Source organism: Topomyia yanbarensis, chromosome 3 (assembly GCF_030247195.1).
Source record: "Topomyia yanbarensis strain Yona2022 chromosome 3, ASM3024719v1, whole genome shotgun sequence".
Taxonomy (NCBI): Eukaryota; Metazoa; Arthropoda; class Insecta; order Diptera; family Culicidae; genus Topomyia; species Topomyia yanbarensis.
This window is the reverse complement of record NC_080672.1, coordinates 331,585,767-331,597,421: the sequence shown is the minus strand read 5'-3', so window position 1 is coordinate 331,597,421 and position 11,655 is coordinate 331,585,767. Positions and strand designations below refer to the sequence as shown.

Below are 11,655 nucleotides of genomic sequence, written 5' to 3'. Positions count from 1 at the left end.
TTTTTGCAAGGATTGAATATCAAAATTGTAAGATGCGTGCCTAATTTTGTCTGCCATAAAGGCTCAATTGTACAATTTACGGTTGTTAATACCCATTCAACACACAAAATTTCGCAAACTTTCTTCACAGCCAAAAGATAGAACGCACACAATGGTGAATGTATTGATACTTAAAAGACAAAATATAAAAATAAGCACTACCTATCAACCACAGATACACATGTAGCATAGACTAAACTGAAATATTTCTAGGGTTACCTGTAGAAGCTACCATCTACCAATAGATCACAAACACGCAAATCTAATAGTGAAAATGATAGATTTTATGTATTTCTTCATATACAACCATCAGAACACATTCATGTTTGAGAAAAATGAAGTTTAGTAGTAAGTTGTAAAAACATAATATCAACACGTTGAGCTGAACATGAATATCACATCCACTAGGAACCCATACTACAGTATTACAACTAACGCAGAAACTATTGTGCTTTTGATATTGGAAGTATATAGGAAGAACAAATAAGACAGTAAATAAGTATTAGCTAATATCTGTTATACAGAATGCTGAATGTCACCCGTGGAAGTGACCACGAAAACTCAAACATTTCTATTACATAGGTGAAATGGAAAAAATACCCACTGACCTAAACAGTTTAGAGCAGTACCAACGTGAGAGCGATCTGAACATTTCAGAAAATATGCGCTCCTCTTGAATACTGTTCCATCAAAAATTATTATTGCTTTTTAGCAGCAAAAGCGCTACACAGACACATGATCGCCATAGAATAGAAAACCACTGATAGACCAGAGGAAGTTTTTCATAAAAAAAAACAGATAATATAAACTACGTTTGCAAAACTGTGCGGCAAGAATGTCTATGATATTAAATTTAAACATGTATCCACACAGAAAAGATTTTATCGTGAGAACCGCTTAGTTGCAGCCTTTTAATTGTATACCATTCAAAGATAATCTCTTATAAATAAATAACTTTCAGTTGCAAACGCTTTTTGTTCTTATATAAAAGATATACAAACAATGGAAACAACTATTACATATTTAACTCTATAGTGTTCAAAATATTCAACAAAGAATACAAACGGAGACAATATAAGTAGAAGTTAAACTTCGTGAGCTAAATATTTTGTGAAAGAAAACATGGACAATACTCTAAAAATAAAACTCCAGAAGAGACAATAACTCTAATGATAAACAAACAAACTTATATTAACGGTTTGCTACAACCTACCGAATATGGTCAATTTTGAAAATGCACCCGTTAGACTCGTTCTTTTTGGGCCGACGTGTGCACCGAGGTCCGTTGTGTTTGATAGACGTCATGAATCCCCAATCAGTAATAGGCATGTTAATTTGTATTTGTGAATGGGATGCTCTGCTAGAAGTAGAAGCTATTCCAGCAGAATCTTTATGAATGATGGTTTTCATATAATACAAGTACACAAAACAAAGATAATAAATTAACTGTAAGTTTTAGAGAGTATATAAGATAAAATCATGTATGGAAATAGGAAAACATATTTTGTATCAACTTGATGACTTAGTGAGTAAAGTACCTTCAAAAGGTAAGAGTAACTATTGCTGACTAGCAGATTGATGTATTTAATGTTCGAAATGAAAAAATACACTTGTGCAGATACAATAGACAACAAATATAAAAGAATGAACATTAGGAAGCTTTTTATGTAAGAAATGGATTCGCAGTGTATTATTTTACGATTTTTCCGAAATCCTCATTAAGAAGGCAATCCAGGCATATATAACAGAGCAAAATTTATTTAAAAACTTTTAATACGCTTTTGGAGTCTCACTGTCCGATCTGGTTTTAACAAAAGGGGTGCTCCACATTCCACACGAGCGACTTGTCTGCCGAATCATGTGTTTTTGGCAAACTTATACATCTTCTGATTTGTAACTTCGTAAGGGACGTTGAACTTACAACGGGCACTAAAGAAAATAAGTCCAGAAAGCTATTGAAAATCTGGGTTTACATGACGAAACAATGCGGTTTCGTTACCAGATGCGTAGAGAGCTGCCGCATACGAGATTTCCCGACTGTATTCTGCCGTTCATCGCGATTCGGCGCCTTTTGGTCTTTGCTGAAAGTTTCGCTTAAATGCAGTTTCTTTACCACGTATCTCACGGAACTAATGGGATCTTGAAAGCTTGGACTACCCGCTTATGATCATTCACGCTATACAACGTGCGACGTTGCAATTGTTGCAGAGCAGTATCGTGTCCCTCCCGATAATGGTAACTGGGTGGTGGATATTGCAGGGATGGCGGCAATCCAAACGATGCGCGTTTTCCCTGTCCAACAGACGGTGGATAGCACACCTGAAAGCTTCGTGGTCACCAGGACGGCGTATACGTATGCAGCTGTTATGCTACCCCACACTGGACACCATAGCAGTACAATCGGATGCTGGACGCATTAGCCGACTCGTTAGTCGGATGAACGCTGGTTGTTATAGGAGATTTTAACGCTTGGGCCGTGGAGTGGGGTAGCTTCCTGATCAACGCAAGAGATTACAGTTCGTTGGAAGCCCTGGGGGAGTTGAATGTAAGACTGTGTAACGAAAATTCCGCTAGCACATTCCGTAAAGACGGTCGGGGATCCATCACCGACTAACATTCATTCGCTATCGCATAACACGAATTGGCCGTTAGTGAGCAGTATACATATAGGGCCGCAGTATACATATAGGGCCGCAGTATACATATAGGGCTAGGGCCGCTTTGAAACGCGAGATAGTGCTTAGCAAGTCCACCTACTACAAGAAGTTTTGCTGACGTTAACCCCTGGGGCAACACTACCCGTTTCGTGATGGCCAAGATCAAGGGTCCAGTGACGCCATTTGAAATATGCGCTAACAAATTAAAAATTATCGTGAAGGATGTTTTCCCGAAGCACGACCCATCCGCATGGCCACCTACATCTGCTGCTGGTGGCAATCGAATCTCCAACGAGCTCCTTGTAGCGGCGAAAGGGCTGAAAGCGAAGAAAGCTCCCAGGTCCGGGCGGTATCCCCAATGTGGCACTGAAGACTGCGATCCTGGCATTTCCGGACATGTTCAGGATAGTTCTACAGAAAAGCCTGGACGAAAGCTACCTCCTACTTCTTTTAGGGTTTTGAGGTTTTAAATGGATAAACCGGTGGCAAAGCTGTAAACAAGTTTTCCTACGCATACCTACTAACAAGTGTTCGATTCTTACACATGCTCAAAATAGTATATAGAAATTAATGCTATCTACGAGCAGAGCAGTAGCGGCAAATCGCAGTGACACATCAGAAGGTAAGTTTAATACAACATATCCTTTTGAACAAGTTTCTCAAGAACATACTGAGCTAGCCGCAAACAGGAATTCTTCTTTCGATGGAGACTAAATGTTTTACTCTGTCTGAAGCGTAAAAAGACGTAGTATGGCTCAGAAACCTTCTGGAAGAAATAGATTATGAGCAACAACGTTCGACAGTTATATACGAGGACAATAGGAGCCGGTCATTGCCGATTTTAGAAACTTTTGCCGCGACTTCGTCCTCAACAATCTTACCGTTTTCAACTCTCGATTTATCTGAGTTTGAGCTTGTGCGATCACCCCTGGCTGCTACTTTGTTATCGATCTGGACTAGCTGAAGTTGCACAGGGAATCAGTAGACATCCTTGGGGGTAGCGAAACATCTTTCAATGTGCAACTCCTGGTAATCCTAGTGTTTATTGATGAATACCGGCGCCGACCAGGCCCGAACGTAGATAGCAGAAGGAAAGGGAAGGGATTGCTGGTCCGATACTTGCTTTTGCTAAAGGGCATGTATCATGGGAGGGCGATATATTTCTCGACAAACATAGGATTACGGCTTAAAAGCCAACTGTCAAAATTCCCTTTGAAAGGAAATTCCGGACAAACCTTTACTCACCAATCACAGGTGTTGGTAGTAAACAAAGGAGAAAAATTTCCTCTTTCATTAACTGCTACGAACTGTTTTAGCCAGTAACGGTTTGTCCGGAATTTCCTTTCTAAGAGAATTTTGACAGTTGGCTTTTAAGCCTTAATCATATGTTTGTCGAGATTTGTAAGTATAAAGTTCGAGTATACTTCTTCATGTGTTAGTTGTTTTTCGTCGGTCTATTTCCATTTCGAAGCCAAAGACCGACGCCAGAGAGGCGACTCCATTATATGAACTAGATATCGATCCATTAACTCACGGACAGGGGACCAACGGCTATATTTCCCTTCCGAAGGAAGACGTGACACGTATCAAAATGTCGTGAAATTGTTAGTGCCACTCGACATCGGATATTCTTTCGAAAACAAGCCTACTCATAATCAGATAACCAAGTTCCAGTGTATTCTACTAAATTAAATTGTAATAACAATGTCCATTCATTTATCCGGAATCGATTCTAATCCCTAAAAAGATGAAAATTTAATATAAATAGCTTCTAGTCTAATCTCGAAATATAACTTACATTGCATTTATAAGGGCTGCCTGTAAGCCTCGTATCTCTGGTATACATGACGCGTTCCCATCGTTGGTCAGTGTTACGCCGATATGCCTGAAATACACAAATAATAATTGGATTAATAACAAAATAAATGTGAGCAAATAAAAATGAACGGGTTATGTAAACGTGACTCCCCAACGATTTAGTGATTTTACTTACATTACCAATAACGAGTTTGTGCAAACCGTACATCCCAAAACCTGGAACCGCAAGGCACACAGTAACGATAGCAAACGACGGTAGAATTTCAAACCACATATCTGCCCAATATTTTGAAAAACTGATTTTAAATGTTTTTCTGGGTTTTAAGGATTGTGGAAGCAGCAGAATCAATGTGACAGATAACAAGTGTTGGTAAGCATCTAAGAGGTAAGTATGCAACAAAGCACATCAACACTTTTTAAAGGGCGATACTGTGTCAGGATATCTGTCGGAACATACATTTTGATTGTTTTCTTAAGAGAGTTCAACCTGAATTAATAATTATACAACTCACCCTGCAATCAATCATAGAACAAGTATTGTTATTACTGCAGTTTATTTTTGGTGTTTTAGATCAAGTAGATTTACAATAGCAGTTGATGTAACAATTAGTTTTATCAACTATCGAAATTGATACATTGGAATAACATTAGATTTCGCTACATTTCTGAGAAAACATATGTCGGTCAAAATCTGTTTTTTATGGAAAGGTACTTAATCACCTCCATGTTTAAAACGAAAATCGACTTTAATTACCAGGAGTGGAAGTTTTTTTTGTTTTTGTATTTTTGCATAACATTACAACTGAAGTGAAATAAAAAAATATGGCTTTGCCATTATCCATTTTTCTTTAGGAATGTTATCACTAGCAATTATTAACGGCTTGAAAAACATGAGAAATGTTGAAAGAAGTTTCTAAATATATTAATTTGTTGCGTTTCGAAGCCTTCATTCGCAATTACAGAAAACTCGCCCTTTACGAAAATGGTTAAATAATCAAAACAATATTTTTATCAACCCAAACAACATATTTTGTGCTGGCAGGGGTGGAACAAATAGTGAGCTTGGTGATGCTAATGAACAGTAGTGAACATTCAAAGAATCGGAATGAATTCTTGCATATGAGCTTTATCACTTGTACACAACACGCACAGTTCGAAACAAATCTACTCCGGTCAAATCACGAATTTTGAAGAGATTTCCTTCGCTGGGCATGATCATATTTAGGAATCATATTAGATCACATTACTTTTTCAATATGGCCCGAGATATTACCTTTAAGAAAATAATACCACGCAGAATAAAAAAGTAAGCATATCTTCGAATAATTGTTAACACAAGCCCTGAAAAATATTTTTCGCCTTTAGAGTTATAATATGCCAAATGGCTGAAGATCCCATTCCAATGGCAAAATTCAAGATAATTTTAACCCTTAAATGCATACTGTTGCCATTTGGCAACATACCGAATTATGTGATACAAAGCCTTAACAACAGTTATATATCGCATCCAACTAGAAAAATGAGTACCAAGAAAAAATGAGTGTCATGCATTTAAGGGTGAACTTTTTAGTGCATATTTTTTACAACCAACCTCTCCCTCCCAGAGGAAATTCGACAGTTCGTAAATTTCCCAGTCGACAGACAGAATCGAGGTCGACCGGCTAGTTAACTGTCTAAGTTGGGTTTCGTCGGAGAACAATTGTCCGAGATTAAATCTGTATAAATCCAGTTCCAGTTCCAGCAATCGTCCGATTCAATTGGGTCATTAAATGAAGAATAAAAGTATCCTTTTATTTAATAAACCGATAAAACTCATCTTTCTAAATATAATAATATGTATGTTCAATCTTTAAAGCTTTAGAATAATTTTAAATTAATTTCATAAAAAAATGTAACCACGTCCTCGTTTGACACTATCGATCTTCATTGACAGTGAATTTAGCTTCACGGGTTAGCATTTTTGACAGTTATCCCTGCAAAACAATAGGGATGAAGGTAGTTCAATGGAAGTTGTGGTCGTGATAACTCAATTTTATAAAAAAAAGTTTTATTCGCATACAAAAAGTGAAGAAAGTTCGATTACGTTACTTTAACGTCAGTTGCATCCGAAAAAAATATGGCTTGATGACCCAATTGACCTTTCGTTTCAAAGTGGTCAATATACGTCTATTAGGTATTGCGTATTTCATACGCAAAACAAGGAAAATGATAAACAAATCAAATCTACTACAACTTTAAACAAAAGTTTTTCACTATTTGCTAAAATTATAATTATGCATTCAACTAAAGCCCTCTAAACAGTTTGAAAAAGTCAACGTTCTTTAATATCCCAAAATTACCTCACCCTTGCCTGACGAAGATGTGATTTCTTCCGAATTTACAGCTAAATTTTAACAGCACAAAACATAGGTGAGCATTATGTTCTGTCAAAATGGGACCAAGCGTTAAATAGGATTGATAATTCTCCATTCTATTCTAAATTATTACCCTGACGGGTTATAGAGAAAGGAAAGAAAACATGTGTCACTTTTGACCTCAGTAGCGATGAATGTTTTAAAACAAAATCGCTTTGATTCGAAATTCTACCTGGTTTCAGTACTGATAGCCGATTTCTTTATCCTCACTTAACTTGGTTTAAAAGATGCGCGCTGGTTTCATGCAATATTTAGATACGGATGAATACTTGTATTGAATGAAAGTGCGGTAGCTTCGTTTGACGTTTTCGGTAGCCTTCTTGAATATTGATTTCACGGGAAGGCCAATATGATACAGAATCGAATACTTATAACCATTGTACAAATTTAACCTTGCCAAAAGATGTACCGATCTGTACTTTTCACAAAAACTCGTGATCTAAAATGTACATAATCATTTCAACTTCACAACACATCCTCACCAATGAAAACTCATCTTCAACCCAGCATCCGCAAACGAGCTATTATGTAAACCTGATCACCCAAGACGTTTTCCTATTTTTACTTACATTATCAAGAATGAGTTTATGCAGACCGTACAGCCCAAAGCCGGGAACCGATAGCACCACAGTAACTATTGCAAACGATGGTAGGATTTCGAACCACATATCGAGGTAATATGTTGAGAAACTTCGCAGCCGTATATATAACTTCTTCTGGTCTTTCGGAAGGGTTGAGAAAATAATCAGAATCAGTATTAAGAGATGCTCAGGGATGCCAGGTAATATTTAGTGAAATCTTTGTGCAGCCTATATAAAAATCTGGGCAAATCTGTGTTAAACAAAACGTACAAATTTGGTAAATTTGTCGTAAAACAAGAAGTGGTGACCTTGTTTTTTGGTTTTTGCTCAAGGCAAACATTGAGCGCGAGATCAGAAATTGAGAAGTCTGTGCATTACAGCAGAAAACTATGTAAATATGTGCTAAATGCACAGCACAGAAAACTGTGGAAATCTGTGCAGTTTTGGAAATCTGTACTGAATATCTGTGAATAAGATTAATCTGTGCACCTGGCATCCCTGGAGATGCTTAATCGATTCGTAGAAAATCGATATCGAAATTTTTAAATTCGCCATGAACGATACGGTAAACAGGGCCAAGTTAAAAAGGGGCCGTTCATAAACCACGTATACTCATAGGGGGGACGGGGGGGTCTGGTAAAAGTCTACGTTTGTCTACGAGGGGGGAGGGGGGGTTTTTGAAAAAGTCTACGTAGATTTTTATTTTTTTGTTATTCTCGTATTACTAATTATGAATGGGATTTAAAGAGAGTTGTATTCAAAATATCGGTCTATTCTGTATTTATGCAGAAACTTCAAAGCTAGCACACTATTGAGGTAACTACTCGTTAAGTGACCACTCAACCCAGAACCCACGATTTTTTTGGACAACCTCACACGTTGTTGTTTCTTGCGTATATTTTGATATAGTTTTGATGCAAGAATAATACAAATTGACAGTTCTAAAGACGATCGCCCAAAATTCCTCTCGACGGAAGATTTTGACTGTGAAATCATCTGAGACACCACTAGTTAGCAAACATGCATGGACCATTAAATGCATGAACCATAAAAAGTTAAAAAATGGTCAAAGTTAAGCATTGTAACAACAAAACACCCGATTTTTAACAATAAGTAGATTAATTTTTTTATTTTTTATATATTAATTTCGGTGGTTAAAGCAGCAGTGTAGTTAAATTTCTACAACAAAGTGTTTACTCGAGTTAATCAGTTTCTCCTGCAATCATTTACACTGATTTCAAAATATTTAAACACCCGTTAAATTTTACGTCTTGACCCTATGCAACTCCGTGCAAATCGGTTCTACTAAATATATTTATCTTCGAAAATATTCGGAGTTAAACTTTGATACTTTTCGACAATACTCAAAGGTGATACGGCTATTAATTACATAAGAAATATAAATATTTTTGGGAAGATTTAAATAGCTTCGTTCAGTTAATCAAATAAGGCAATTTATATTATCTTATTATCTTAGAAATATTGAAATTTGTTCACGAAAAGTTAAATTTGTGTGCATGTTTGGTTTATTATTTTAGTCTAGATGATAGTACACATCGACAGTATTAATTTGTAATTGTTTTTTATAATTTAACAATTTTGAATGCACCAGTAAGGCTCAAAAAGTGTTTAGCAATTCTGCATTGTTGGTGTAGGTCGCACTTCGGCCAAAATTTAAGCTAGTTATAGCAATATATATTTGAGTGACTAACCTTGAAAAGAAGTATTCCGCTACACAAACGTTGGAAAGCACCTTGAATCGGTATTAATTGATTTGATCAATCATAGACAAAAAACCATGTGAAAAACCATTCTTTAATATTTAAAAAACTTGAAATAAATCTGAACGCCAATTTTTAATTGAACATTATAATGTGCTTCTTGCTAAATTCACATTTCCTGCGAATAAAAAATTAAATTAAAAATTAAAAGTCTACGTAGACTTTTGGCCGGGGGAGGGGGGGGGGGTTGTTTAAAGTCTACTCAGGTCTACTAGGGGGGAGGGGGGGTTGAAAATTCTCAAATTTCGGTCTACGTGGTTTATGAACGGTCCCAAATGAGTCTGCACAAGTTGGTTTTGATAAAAAAAAATTATGAATTGGGTTATTAATTAAAGAATAAATTAACCTTCTTTTCTTAAACCGATAGAGCTCATTTTTCTAAATATAACAATATATTCAACCTTAAAAACTTCAGAATGAATTTCATTTTTTTTTTTAATTTTATTAATGACACTACACCGGCAGGTGCATTCGGACTTTTAATTGATTTATTTTAAAAAAGTGAACACGTACTCGTGTGACACAATCTTCTTTGACAGTGAATTTAGCCATATAGGTTAGCATTTTTGACAGTTATCCCAGCAAAAGAATAGGGATCAAGGTAGTTCAATGGAAGATGTGGTTGGGATAATTCAATTTTATAAAAGCATTTTTTTTTATTTACGTACAAAAGGGGAAAAATTTCGATTGTATATTGTTAACGTCAGCTGCATCGAAAAACAAATCAAAAACAGAAAAAAAAACCCTAACCCTAATGAAAAAAAATTATAATTCCCATACCTCTTGCATTCATATCAACTTTCTCTTCGGTGTGTATCAGTCTATGCTGGGCCCTGGGTAAGATGATAAAAAAAGAAATGGATAAAAACATTATTTTCTCAACATTTTTTTTTTTGAAAAGGAAAAATTGGATCGATATGTACAGTAATACCTAAGTTTAAATGTAGTAAATTTAGTTTTTAGGAAAAAAGCAAAATATTGCGACTTATAGCTTAAAAAACAGAATCTGAATCAGCTTAGTTCGGCCTTCGGAAATTTGTTATACATTCCTTCAAATTATTACCATCATCATTGGTGAGCATTTTGGCTAAGAAAATGATGTAAAAATCGGTATGGTTTTAAAATAACATTTAAATCAAAACTTCGAAATGTCATCCCATTTTTCTGTGGGCCAAATGAGACTTTCGCCGTATTCAAAAATAATGCTTGTTTTGAGATATTTTGCAGGGGTGGAACGATATCGATAAGTGAACCTATACGAATGAACATTCAAATGAGAGTAGCGAATTCTTGCATGAAAGTGTATGGACTTGTATACAAGTATCTGCACCAGATGCATAGTTGAAAGAAATAAAACCCAAGCGGTCAAAATCATAAGACTACAGAGCTATAGTTCACTGGGTGGGAGCGGACTTTTAACTAGGCGCATTTTGGTGTAGTACGATGTTTGTTAATTACCCTTCAAAACACATTTAGACAAGAATAAGCAGGCATCAAATATAGATTACGAATATAAACACAATACAATTACAATAAAATTCGTTATACAGTCGTGTTTCGCTGGTTGGGCCACAGCCTAGTCCAACTACCGAATTTGATTCGCTAGTTGGACCGACTAACAAATGTCAAAAACTCTCCAAAGGAGATGTTGGCAGTGTAAATGCATCTATTCACATCTCTAAATATTGTCAGATTGATTGTCAAAGTTAATTTGACATGAAATTTTGGCGTTCAGATGCTTTTTAGTTGGACAATGGTCCAACTAGCGGAGGTCCAACTAAAAAGCGGTCCAGTTAAAAAATGTCCAACCAGCGAATCACGACTGTATTTAATTTATATCTCATTGTCATCGGGGTCATCGGTGACGAACGCTTCAAAAAGATATATCGTAACGAGTTACCTAATAACTTTAAAGCTGGATTTAAAATCGGCGAACGTAAACTCAACTCGAATACAAGCGTTTATTCAAATATCTCTTTTTCTATTGTATACAGTGTGACCCTTCGATTCATTCTAAAAAATCGTATCATGGACATTTTATTTTTCCCAGCAAATGTAAACGTGACAATGGACAGAATCGATGCAGAATAGTGAATACAAATATCAACGCTATTTGCGGTGAACGTTCGTCTCCGAATACCAGATTGTATTCATTTCTGACAAACGATAAATTGCCATTTGAACGTGAATTGGTGTAGACTTCACGTGAAATCCCTTCTAAATATGGCTTAAGATAACCGATGTTTTTAAATCGATGTGTCGAAAATACAACGGAATTGGAAGTTTCTAGGGGTATTAGTATACGTGGATACAAATCAAAAATGGTTGATTTCGGTAACAAGAGATTTGATATACTGCCATGTTT

The 11,655-nt window shown here is 36.1% G+C and overlaps 1 protein-coding gene across 1 annotated transcript; it reads right to left on the bottom strand.

Annotated features, from left to right (window-relative positions):
• Window positions 1-4,351: 4,351 nt before the first annotated feature.
• Window positions 4,352-4,910, bottom strand: LOC131690274 (NADH dehydrogenase [ubiquinone] 1 alpha subcomplex subunit 1). The gene is made up of 3 exons (XM_058975920.1): window positions 4,690-4,910; window positions 4,495-4,581; window positions 4,352-4,435 (listed from the first exon to the last, which is right to left on the bottom strand). Exons 1-3 carry the CDS (start codon window positions 4,786-4,788, stop codon window positions 4,409-4,411), a joined length of 213 nt encoding a protein of 70 aa, XP_058831903.1. The 5' UTR covers window positions 4,789-4,910; the 3' UTR covers window positions 4,352-4,408.
• Between the last annotated feature and the right edge of the window lie 6,745 nt (window positions 4,911-11,655).